At 37.5% G+C, this 13,483-nt stretch overlaps 1 protein-coding gene and 1 non-coding gene across 8 annotated transcripts in view; one reads left to right on the top strand and one right to left on the bottom strand.

Moving 5' to 3' along the window:
• DCAF6 (DDB1 and CUL4 associated factor 6) overlaps positions 1 to 13,358 on the bottom strand; it is a 154,945-nt gene extending 141,587 nt beyond the window's left edge. For 6 of the 7 annotated variants that reach the window (XM_057726434.1, XM_057726433.1, XM_057726435.1 and 3 more), the window contains exon 1: positions 13,040 to 13,339. Coding sequence is in view for 6 of the 7 variants with exons in the window: in XM_057726433.1 (XP_057582416.1) it covers positions 13,040 to 13,136 (97 nt within the window). In the remaining variant the exon portion in view is untranslated. Of the gene's footprint in view, positions 1 to 13,039 lie in introns of all 7 variants that reach the window. The other variant, XM_057726437.1, reaches the window with a different exon arrangement.
• Positions 6,085 to 6,157, top strand: TRNAW-CCA (transfer RNA tryptophan (anticodon CCA)). The gene has a single exon. It is a non-coding gene; the product is annotated as a tRNA-Trp (tRNA).
• Positions 13,359 to 13,483: the final 125 nt, after the last annotated feature.

Raw genomic sequence — 13,483 nt, 5'->3', positions numbered from 1 at the left:
CTGTGAGACTAGAAATCAACTATAAAAACTGCAGACATTACAAACACATGGAGGCTAAACAACACGCTTCTAAATAACCAGTGGATCACTGATGAAATCAAAGAGAAAATCAAAAATACCTGGAGACAAATGAAAATGGAAACACAATGATCCAAAATCTATGGGACTTAACACAAGCAGTTTCTAAGAGGGAAGTTTATACCAATATAGGCGTAGTTCAGGAAACAAGAAAAAATCTCAAACAACCTAACTTTACACCTAAAGCTACTAGAAAAAAGACAAAACCCACAGTTAGCAAAAGGAAAGAAATAATAAAGAGCAAAATAAATAAGGACTAAAAGATCAATAGAAAAGATCAATGAAACTAAGAGCTGGTTCTTTGAAAAGATAGACCAAACTGATAAACCTTTAGCTACAAACATCAAGAAAAAAAGGACTCAAATTAATAAAACCAGAAGTGAAAGAGGAGAAATACAAAGGATCATAAGAGACTGCTATAAAAAAACTATACACCAATAAAATAGACAACCTAAAAGAAACAGACAAATTCCTAGAAAAGTAAAATCCCCCAAGACTGAATCAGGAAACAACAGAAAACTTGAACAGACCAATTACCAGTAATGAAATTGAGTCAATAACCAAAAAACTAAGAACAAGCAAAAGTCCAGGACCAGACAGCTTCACAGGTAAACTCTACCATATAAAGAAGAGCTGATACCTATCCTCAAACTATTCGAAAAAACTACGGAGGATGGACTTCTGAACTCATCCTATAAAGCCAGCAGCACCCTGATACCAAAAAAAGACAGACACCACAAAAAAACAAAATTACAGACCAGTATCACTGATGAACACACATGCAAAAATTCTCAACAAAATATTAGCAAATCAAACTCAACAATACATTGTAAGGATCATACACCATATTCAAATGGGATTTATCCCAGGAATGCAAGGATGATCCAAAATTTGCAAATCAATCAGTGTGATACACCACATTAACAAATAGAAGAATAAAAATCATGACTATCTCCACAGATGCAGAAAAAGCTTTTGACAAAATTCAATATTCATTTATGAAAAAAATCCTCAACAAAGTAGGTATAAAGAGAACACACCTCAACATAATAAAGGCCCACTTTATTGACAAGTTCACAGCTAACATCACACTCAATAGTGAAAAACTGAAAGCATTTCCCCTAAAATCAGGAACAAGACAAGGATGCCCACTCTTGGCACTTTTATTCAACATAGTGACGAACGTCCTAGACACAGCAATTAGACAAGAAAAAGAAATAAAAAGAATCCAAATTGGAAAGGAAGAAGTAAAACTATCACTGTTTGTAGATGACAGGATACTATACACAGAAAGTCCTAAAAATGCAACCAAAAAAACTATCAGAAAAAATGAATTCAATAAAGTTACAGGAGACAAAATTAATATATAGAAATCTGTTGTTTCTATACACTAACAACAAACTATCAGAAAAAGAAATTAAGAAAACAATCCCATTTGCATCAAAAAGAGTAAAACACTTATGAATAAATCTAAGCAAGGAGGTAAAAGACCCTGAAAACTATAAAACATTGATAAAAGAAACTGAAGATGACACAATTGGAAAGATATACTGAGTTTGTGGATTGGAAGAATTAATATTGTTAAAATGTTTATACTAGCTAAATCAGGCCACAGATTCAGTGCAATTCCTATCAAAATACCAATTGCATTTTTCATCAAACTAGAGCAAATAATTCTAAAATTTGTATAAGGAGCACAAAATACCCCAAATAACTAAAACAATCTTTAGTAAGAAGAACAAAGCTGGAGGTATCACACTTCCTGATTTCAAACTATACTACAAACTAAAGCAATCAAGCAGTGTGGTACTAACACAAAACAGACACACAGATCAATGGAACAAAATAGAAAACCTAGAAATGAACCAACATGTACATGGTCAATCAATCTACGACAAAGGAGGCAAGAATATACAAGGAAGGAAAGATAGCCTCTTCAATAAATGGTGCTGGGAAAACTGGACAGCTACATGCAAAAGTACCAAACTGAAGAATCTTTCTCACATCATATACAAAAATTCAAAATGAATTAAAGACTTAAACGTAAGACCTGAAACCATAAAACTTCTAGAACACAGAACACAGGCATGCTCTTTCACATCAGTCTAGTAATATTTTTTTTGATTTGTCTCTCTGCAAAAATAAATAAATGGGACTACATCAAACTAAAAAGCTTTTTGCACAGTAAAGGAAACTATCTACACAACTAAGAGGCCACCAATTGAACATGAGAAGATTTTTGCAAATAACATAATTCACAAGGGGTTAATATCTAAAATATACAAAGAACACATACAATGAAATATCAAAACAAAACACGATTATAAAATGGGCAGAGGACCTATATAGACATTTCTGCAAGGAAGACATACAGATGGCCAACGCTCACATGAAAAGATGCTCAACAGGGAAATGCAAATCAAAACCACAATGAGATATCACCTCATACCTGTCAGAATGGCTATTACCAAAAAGACAACAAATAACCAGTGTGGGAGAGGATGTGAAGGAAAGGAAACCCTCGTGCACTATTGGTGGGAATGCAAATTATGGAAATTTTTGCATACAGGAAATAGTATGGAGGTTCCTCAAAAACCTAGAAAGAGAACTACCGTACTATCCAGCGATTCCACTTCTGGGTATTTTCCAGAATAAAACAAAAGCACTAATTCAAAACAACATATGCACCCCTATGTTCACTGTAGCATTATTTACAGTAGCCAAGATGTGAAAGAAATCTAACTGTCCATCAAAAGATGAATGGATAAAAAAGATGTCGTGACGTGCACAGCAACAAAGATCCAACACAGCCAAAAAATTAAAAATAAATAAATAAATAATTTTTAATAGCACCTTTAAAAAAAAGATGTGGTGTATATATATATGCAATGGAATATTACTCAGCTATAAAAGGGATGAAATCTTGCCATTTACAACAACATGGAGGGACCTAGAGGATATCATGTTAAGTGAAATAAGTCAAAGAAAGACAAATATATGATTTCACAAAGATGTGAAATCTTAAAAACAAAGCAAATGAACAAACGTAACAGAATAGGAACAGAACAGACTCACAGATACAGAGAACAAACAATAACTTTGTATGGTGACAGATAGTAACTATACTGATGGTGGTGATTACTTTGCAGTGTACAGTACCTTCAGCACCTGGAACTAAATTAAATACTTCAATTAAAAATTTATACTTCAATTTAAAATATTTCAATACAACACTTAAATTTTAAAAAAAATAGGAAAATAAAATACAAGGATAGTTAAAAAAAAAAAAAAGCACATAAAAAGATGTTCAAAATTAGCCATTAGGGAAATTACACATTTAAACCACGAGTTATCACTACATACTTATTAGAATTACTAAAATAAAAAACAGCAGCAACACCAAATGCTGGTGATGATGCAGAGAAACTGGATTTCTCATATGTGGATGATGAGAACATAAAATGGTTCAGCCATACTGGAAAAAAGTACGGCAGTTTCTTACAAAAGTAAACAATGTGCTTATCATATAGTGCAGTAATTACAATTTCTTAGACATTCATCCTAGAGATGAAAATTTATGTTCAAACAAAAACCTGTACATGGATGTTCATAACAGCTCTCTATTTAATAGTCAAAAACTGGAAACAATACAAATATCTGTCAACAAATGAATGCTTAAATAATCATATATCCATATTATGAAATACTAATTGACAACAGAAAGAAATAAACTATTACTATATACAACTTGGATGGATCTTAAGGGAATTATGCAGAAAAAAGCCAATTTCAAAAGTTTACATACTGTTGTTTATAACATTACACATGTTACTTACATAACATTCTTGAAATGACAAAATTATAGAAATAGAGAACAAATTAGTAGTTGCCAGGGGTAGCAGTTGGGAGGGAAGGATGTAGCTTCGGCTAAAAATGGTATCACAAAGGTCTACTGTGATGGAACTGTTCTCTATCTTAAATATGGTGGTAACCACTTTAATCTATTAACATTAGTTAACATTAATTTATTAAAATTAATTAAAACCAATGTTAAAATTGCATGGAACTAAATACACACACACAAAAGTGCCTGTAAAACTGGGGAAATCTGAATAAGATTCACAGATCTATCCATGTCAATTTCCTGGTTGTGATATATTAATATAGCTGTACAAGATATTACCATTGGGGAACTGATTGAACGGTATATATGAGATCTCTGTACTATTTCTAACAACTGCATATACATCCTCAGTTATCTCAAAATTAAAAGTTAAAGTACCAAACAAAACAAACCTTCCCACAAAGAGAACTCCAAATTCATTCCATTGCTTCAATGATGAAATCTATCAAACATTTAAGGAAAATGTAATTTCAAGTCTACATAAACTCTTCAGAAAAAAAGAAGAACACAGCCAACTCATTTATGAGGCCTGCATTATCCTGATACCAAAAACAGGCAAAAATATAACAAGAGAACTGTAGGCTAATAATCCTTAATGAATAAAAACACAAAATTCTTACCAAAAGTGAAGCCAGCAATATATAAAGCATAACTTATCATAACCAAGTAGATTTAGCCCAGGAATTGAATGCTGGTTCAACATTCAAAAATTAATCAATATGTTAATATATTAACACAATTTATGGAGACTTCCCTGGTGGCCCAGTGGTTGGGAATCCGCCTGCCAATGCAGGGGATACAGGTTCAATCCCTGGTCTGGGAACATCCCACAAGCTGCAGAGCAACTAGGCCCATGTGCCACAACTACTGAGCCCACATGCTGCGACTACTGAAGCCCGTGTGCCTGGAGCCAGTGTTCCGCAACGGGAGAGGCCACCGTGATAAGAGGGCCACTTGCCACAACTGGAGGGAGCCTATGCACAGTGGCAAGGATCCAAAGCAGCCAAAAAAAATAGAAAAGGAAATATAATAATAAAATAAACATAATTTATGAAAGAGAAATCACATAATCAACTCAATAGATGCAGAATAAATCTTGACAAAATTCAACACCTAGTCATGATAAACACTCTCAGCAATTAAGAGTAGAAGGGGATTTCTTCAACGGGTATCTACAAAAATATACAGTCAACAACACATTTAATAGTTAAAGACTGAATGCTTTCCAGGATGAGGAACAAGGCAACAATGTCCATTCTCACTACTTCCTTTCAAGATTCTACTGGAGTCCCAGACAGTGCAATTGAGCAGAAAACTGGAAAAGGAAGAAAAAAATAACATAGATGAAAAAGGAAGAAATCTTGGATTTTTTTTGTTTGTTTTCTGGGTTTTTTTCAGCCACACTGCATGGCTTGTGGGATCTTAATGCCCCGACCAGGGATTGAACCTGGGCCCTCGGCAGTGAGAGCATGGAGTCTTAACCACTATACCACCAGGGAATTTCCAGGAGACGATCTTAATATGCAGTGACATAATCACCTCCATAAAATCCAAAAAAAACCTGCAAAAGAAAATTTTATAAGAACTAACGAGGGCAGACTGGGATTGCCATATATACATTACTAATAAGAAAAAATCAAATTGTACGCTTTAAACATATGCTGTTTATTATATGTCAATTGTATCTCAATAAAAGTTCTTAAAGAAAAAAAAAACTAATGAAGGGACTTCCCTGGTGGCACAGTGGTTGGGAACCCACCTGCCCATGCAGGAGACAAGGATTCAAGCCTTGGTTTGGGACGATCCCACATGCCGAGGATAAACTAAGCCGATGCACCACAACTACTGAGCCTGTACTCTAGAGCCCAAGAGCCACAACTACTGAGCCTGTGTACCACAACTACTGAAGCCTGCGTGCCTACAGCCCACGCTCCACAACAAGAGAAGACACCACAATGAGAAGCCCTCGCACCAGAACAAAGGGAAGCCCTGCTCACGGCAACTAGAGAAAGCACACATGCGGCAAGGAAGACCCAACGCAGCCAAAAATAAATTAATTATTTAATTAATTAAAAAAAAAAGAAAAGAACTAATGAGGAACTTCCCTGGTGGTCCAGTGGCTAAGACTCCATGCTCCCAATGCAGGGGGCCCAGGTTCGATCCCTGGTCAGGGAACTAGAACCCACATGCATACCGCAACTAAGAGTTCGCATGCCACAACTATGATCCCACGTCCTGCAACAAAGATCCCGCGTCCCCAACAAAAACCCAGCGCAGCCTAAATAAATATTAAAAAAAAAAAAAAAAGAACGAATGAGTAGGTTGAGTAACACTGCAGGATGCAAGGCCAATTTTTAAAAATCAATTTTATTTCTATATATGCACAATGAATAATTTGATATTACTCATAAAGTTATAAAATACTATCTAAAATAGTATTTGAAACATTAAACATATAGGGATAAATATAACAATATATAGAAGATCTGTACACTGAAAAATATATAACATTGCTGAAAGAAATGAAAGAACATCGAAACAATGGAGAAAAAAGCCACCAATATGAATTGGAAGATTCAATAAAGACTACAGTTCTCCCTGAAAGAAGGTACAGATTCAACACAGTATCAGTCAAAACTCCAGCAGTCTTTTTTTATAGAAATAGACAAGCTGATCCCGAAATTACAAAAATGAAAAGAACTCAAAATAGCCACAATTATTTTGAAAAAAAGAACCAAGTTCAAAATATCACACTAGTTGATTTCAATACTCACTATAAAGACCTGAAGAACTGGCATAAAGATAGACATCGAGATCAATGGAATGTGGTGGAGAAATTGACATATATATGGTCAACTGATTTTCAACAATGGGGAAAGGACAGCCTTTTCACAATTGGTATTGGATCAATTGCACATTCATATGCAAAGAAATTAAACTTGACCTTTACCTCACAGCATAAATTAAAATTAATTCAAACTTGTTCACAGATCTAAATGTAAGAGTTAAAAATAGAAAACTTTTAGGAAAAAAGCATAGTGTAAATCTTTGTGGACCTCAGATTAGGTAAAGATTCTTAAATAGGACACACACAAAAAGCATGAACTATAAAATATGCTGCTGGGGCTTCCTAGGTGGCGCAGTAGTTAAGAATTCGCATGCCAATGCAGGGGACACAGGTTCGATCCCTGCTCCAGGAAGATCCCACATGCCTCGGAGCAACTAAGCCCGTGTGCCAAAAAAAAAATGCTGCTAAGGGAAAAAAAGACAAACTGGGAGAAAATATCTGCAAAATACATATCTGATTAAGGACTTGTATCAAGAATATATAAAGAATTCTTCCAGTATTAAGAAGGTAAACCTGAATATTTAACCAAAGTATATGAATGGCAAATAATCCATGAAAATACTCAGAATCATTAATCATTAAGATTAAATCAAATACAAAGTAAAACAATAATGATATCACTATACCTATATATTTACTAGAAAAGCTAAAATTAGGAAGACTCATAATGCCAAGTGTTGATGAGAACTTGGAACTAGAATTCTCAAACACTGCTGATGGGAATATGGTATGGTACCATTACTTTTAAAAAGTTTCTTACAAACTTAAACACACATCATATAACTCGGCAATCCCATTTTAAGTAAAACTTAAGAAAGGAGGATTTGGGAATTTCCTGGCAGTTCAGTAGTTATGACTCCAGGCTTTCACTTGGTTCAATCCCTGGTCTGGGAACTAAGATCTACCAGAAAAAAAAGTGAGGATTTAAAAGCATCCTACCCTAGTTATTTTTGCCAAAGTATAAATTAAAAGTTCTGTTATTTTTATCTTCATTAGCCATCAGCAGTATTCAAAAAAAATTTTTTTAATCTGCTATAACTACTTGGGAAACCCACCCACCCTAACTTTGAAGTCACTAACAATTACAATTATAAAAAATACACACCACCTAGAACAGCTTTGCGAACCTCAAGCCAACACTCATAAGTGGATATTCTACTGGATCAACACCAACATTTTAAACAACGTGATACGGAACAGAAAACAGAATGCACCACACCTAGTAAGGCTAAACGTCATTTGGGAAATCTTTTATTTCAGTTATGTGTGTGTATCACAAGTTGCCATGTAAATGTATTTTTACTGTGGATCATGGTCAAAACATTTGAAAAACACTGACATAAAACATACCTGTAGTATAAATTCTGTGCTAGCAGAAGTTCCTATCCCTTTTAAGCACTTTCATCCTATACGAGGTAGGAATCAAACCTACAGTGAAGATATTCAATTGTCCGTCTCAATAATATGCGTTTGGTGGTTTAACCTTTAGGAATCATCAGCACATTCTATTACATATATTTGTCATATTTGACTGTTATTATTCACTATTAAAATCAGACATTTTTCAGCTTTTGTTGAGATTTTAAGACTAAAAAAACAAAATACAAATATTCCACTACTTTTCCGCAGTAGCTAACAAGGAGGCAAAACTCAGAATCTTCTGACCCTTGTAAAATATATTGTAACTTGGCAACACTTTATGAAGAACTTGGTAAGTCTGAATATATATGTATTCAAGATATACTTAAGACTAATCTAAGACTTTCCTGGTAGCGCAATGGTTAAGAATCTGCCTGCCAATGCAGGGGACATGGGTTCGATCCCTGGCCCAGGAAGATCCCACATGCCACCGAGCAACTAAGCCCTTGCACCGCCACTACTGAAGCCTGAGCACCTAGAGCCCATGCTCCACAAGAGGAAGCCACCACAATGAGAAGTCAGCATACTGCAACTAGAGAAAGCCCACATGCAGCAAGGAAGACCCAACGCAGCCAATAAATTAATTTTAAAAAGACTAATCTAAATGCAAAATTATCCATTTCAACACGTACTGACCCTGATGATTTTCAAAGGACACAGATTTCCTAATCCCCATACAAAAAGATATTTCAATTTCCACTATAAAGTTGTCACTAGCTTAGTGGTATAGTCTGAATGTTCTTACCCACCACCCCCGACCCAAACAAATTCCTCTGTTGAAACCCTAACCCCCAAGGTATTAGTATTAGAAGGCAGGATCTTTTGGGAGGTGATTAGGCTTGGATTAGTGCACTTATAAAAAAGTTTCCAGAGAATCAGCTCACCTCTTCTGCCTTGTGAGGTTACAGTGAAAGGATGGCTATGAGCCAGGAAGCAGGCCCTCATCAGGCTCAGAACCTGACCATGTGAGCACCCTTATCTCAGGCTTCCAGCCTCCAAAACTTTGAAAAATAAATTTCTGTTGTTCATAAGACACTCAGTTTATGGTATTTTGTCATAGCATCCCAAGCTGACCAAAACACTGCCTAATCATAATTTAAATACTTTGTATTAAACACATAATACATTAGAGCAAACAACTCCCTTGAAAATTTCCCTTAAATTGCTTAAGTCAATTACTGTCTTTTAATTTAGAAGGGTTAGAGAGTGTAAATTCAAATTGCAGGCAAGTCTGTATAAAACGAGACAAATAGGAATAGAAAGAAGCAATGTACAAAAAGGACGGTTTCTTTTATAAGCAATGTTTATCTCTATAAAACTGTACTGAAATATGTATAGCTAATTAATTATGATAACAATCATTGAGTTCCAAAAGCACTACTCTATATAGTTAGTATTACAGTACCTTGAGAAACATTTAGGCCTACAGATGTCTCTGACTCTGGACTTTGACAGTTACACTTTTAAAAAAAATCCTCCATTGAAATTTGGATCAATTGTAATAAAGATTACAATCCCTGGACTTTGAATCCATGACTCTGAATCCATGCTAGACAAAACAACACTTCACTGGTTCAGGTGAATCTTGTGAATTTGGTGGCTATAAAGTAAACATCTGGACTTCCTAGGTGGCACAGTGGTTAAGAATCCGCCTGCCAGTGCAGGGGACATGGGTTCAGTCCCTGCTCCAGGAAGATCCCACATGCCAAGGAGCAACTAAGCCTGTGTGCCACAACTAAAAGAAAAAAAAAAAAAAAGAAACATCTTTTTCTTCTAAATAACACGACACTCACTAAATTATAAAAATAAAAATCTAATCTTTTACCAAAAAAATATAAATAAATAAATAACACATGACAAATTATTTACTCTCATAAAAGGACATTCTGTGAAGTGTAATTTTCTTTGATGGGAGGAAAAGAGAAAATTAACCAAATTTAAATAAAACCTGTAAAGCCTGAATACTACTACTGAAAAAATGCATGCTATGGTTAATTTGAAATGCATAAGAAAAAGTCTGTCAATTGCTTCTATCCCAATTTTACTGTTATTTAGAAGTAATTCATTATTAGAAATACAAATATTGGAGATAAATTAGAAAAATATTTAACCTACAATACTATAGATAAATCAAAATTTTAAATATTGAAGTCTCAAAAAAAGATACTCTATTTACTTTTTAAAACCCCGGACTTGGACATTTTAAAAAGAAAACTGTAAGAGTACTTCAAAAATATCATTTTTTAAAAATCTCATTAATTCAGGCAATATTAATGTGGATTTTGCTGTTTCCTGAATGTTAAGTCAAGATTAGCACTGGAGTGTGGAAGAGTTGGATAAATTGAAGATGTAAAGGTCTCCTAAGGCTAAGAAATTACTTTCCAAGCTATTTTTTATTATTTTAAAAAACCACTTTTAAAGGAATCTGTTCCAAGAATGTACTAATTATAAAGTACATATTACTAGCACACTTAAAATATTATGTAAGACATGTAATTCCCTGTACGAAAATACATATATTTGAAAATCTATAATTTAGACTCTCTACTAAAGACAGTGGACTCAACTCTTCAATTCCCCTCCACCCAACACACAAACTCCACTCCCATTACGGAGCTAGAAGAGGAAGGGAAAAAGAAAATGTATGGTTTTACTATATTTTAATTGACTTTATCATAGATACAGCTGAACTAACTGAACCAGCAGAAAACATTAATATATAAACCTACATATAAGGACTACTTACTTAAATGCTCCAACTAACTGAGATAAAGGACCACATATAAATTCATTCATGTAGAACATGTTTTTTTAATTAACTAAATTTAAGTTCTTTCTCAGCAAGTAAGTATTAAAAGAAATACTGCACATCTTTTAGGTTAATGGTTTAGAAAAGCATTCTACTGATATTAAATTTTAAAATGATTAATCATCACTCCAGATACTTATCCTAGAACGAATGCATGAAAAGCACGTACGAGGATGTTCACTGTAGTGCTGCTACTAACAGCAAACGTCCAGAAAAGTGAAGAAAGGTTGAGTGGACCACGGCATCCTCATAATGTTAAATACTATACAATAGTTTAAAAGACTGTATAGATCTATTTTTACTGCCACGCAAAGATATTCAAGATGTAATGTAAAAAAAAGCAGGTTGCAAAACGATGTTTACAATATGACACCATATATGCAGGTTACACACATACACACTCCTGCAGCATTTATATATGTACACACGTGCTTGTAAGAATTCAAAGATAAGGGACTTCCCTGGTGATGCAGCAGTTAAGAATCCACCTGCCAAGGCAGGGGACACATGTTTGATCCCTGGTCCAAGAAGATCCTACATGCCAAGGAGCAACTAAGCCTGTGCACCACAACTACTGAGCCTAAGTGCCACAACTACTGAAGCCCCAGCCCGCCAAGAGCCGGTGCTCAACAAAAGAAGCCTGTGCACCATAACGAAGAGTAGCCCCCGCTCGCCACAATTAGGGAAAGCCAGCACACAGCAACAAAGACCCAACACAGCTTAAATAAACAAATAAATAAATAATTTTTTAAAAAAAGAATTCAAGGAAAAAGGTCTGGAAAAATATTCAGGAAACAGAGAACATTGTTACCTCTCAAAGGGTGTGTGTGAGAGAAGGAATCACAAGGATTTGTGCTTCATTCTTACTAAGTTTTTACAAGAATATTCATTCACGTCACTTGAAACACTAAAAAACAGGAACGAGAGGAAAAAACGCCTGCAAACTTCTCTCAAATAATTCACAAACCAGAACTGTTAGTTGTAGCGAGATTTCAATTTCTTTTATTGATTTTTCAGTCAAAACCAAATGACGTGAACAAATGCCTAGCAAAAGGTAACAAAACTGGAAAGAAAAAAATTTAATGATGTTGTCTTACCTTCAAGTTAAAAAAAGGGAGAGAGAAAGAAAGAAGACTAATAAAAAGACTGCAGAGGAAGGAAGAAAAAAGACTCTTACTAAATCTGTCCACTTTTAACTCAGGCGTGACCCAAAATCCTCAAAAATCCACTTCATGCAAAACGAAAAAAACTGGACTACCGTTCCCTCAAGTATCGAAGGTTGTTTTTAGAAAGCTTAACTAAGAAACAGTAAATGCCAAGTGTGTTTCACAGGGGTGGGAATGGGAACGTGAAACCCTACACCTCCTTAAAGCGGTCGAAACCACTGAACAGCAGAGTCCAACTGGGAAAGCGCCCGGGGGTTGGGAGAGCTCAGCTATCACTTTCAGGTTTTGGCTCGGAGCCGCAGGACAGTTTACACCGAGGCTGTTTGGAGCGTGGAGTCCCCGAAGGTGGTCAACGCGTCGCCGCCGACAACCCCCCCACCCCCACCCCACGAGACCTTACGGGAGGGGCGGTCAACACAAACTTAGGTCCCTCGGCTGAGCGGGGAGAGCGCTGGAGAAGAGCACAAGCGCCAACTTCTGCTCTAAACACGGCAGCTCCGGGAGGTCCGACAAGTCTTCTCCCGAGTCCCACTGCAGAAGCGACCCCGGCACCTTTCCCGGCCAGTACCGTCGGCCCCCGGCCCGGCCCCCCGAGGAAAACCCAGCCAGGGCGGCGGCTGGCAGCATGAAAGGGGGACTTAGCCAGGGGAGGACACGAGTGCGGGGTCGGTCGGCCGAGGCTCACCCAGCACCTCCGAGTGTCCGAGGCGCCCCTGCCCAGGCGCTGTCCCACCTCCAACAGCCCCCACGGCGCGGCCCCCTCCCCCACCTCTGGGCGGCGACCTCAGCGCCTCCGCCCCGGGGCCCCCGCTCACCCAGGTAACGGCTCCGCAGCCTGGACGGGTCCTCCAGCCCAAGGGACCTTTTCCTCACGTCCCACAACAGGTGTGGGCAGGAGCCACCCCGAGACATGGCTCTGCCGGGCCGGGGAAAGAGGGGAGACCACCGCGTGGGGGAGGGGAGGAGGGGGAAGGGACACGCGGATCAACACCCGAGCCGCACCGGCACCATCCGCGCGCCGGGCCTCGCGGGCGCAGCGAGTTAGATGGCGGCGGCGCCTTCGCCCCCGAAGCCCGACCGCACCCGGGCCGGAGCTCGCCCCATACTCTCCTTCTCAGACTACCCAGAACATCCAGAGATCAGCAACAGTCCCCTCCCTCGGCACCCCCTCCAACAGGAGGAGGCGGAGGAGGCGGAGGCGGCCTCGGCTCCTCCCTCTCCTCGTTCTCGACACCCTCCCTTCCAAGCCTTTCTCGCGA

This window comes from Hippopotamus amphibius, chromosome 3 (genome assembly GCF_030028045.1).
Source record: "Hippopotamus amphibius kiboko isolate mHipAmp2 chromosome 3, mHipAmp2.hap2, whole genome shotgun sequence".
Classification (NCBI taxonomy): Eukaryota; Metazoa; Chordata; class Mammalia; order Artiodactyla; family Hippopotamidae; genus Hippopotamus; species Hippopotamus amphibius.
The sequence above is the reverse complement of the archived record's forward strand: the minus strand, read 5'-3'. Positions and strand labels throughout refer to the sequence as shown.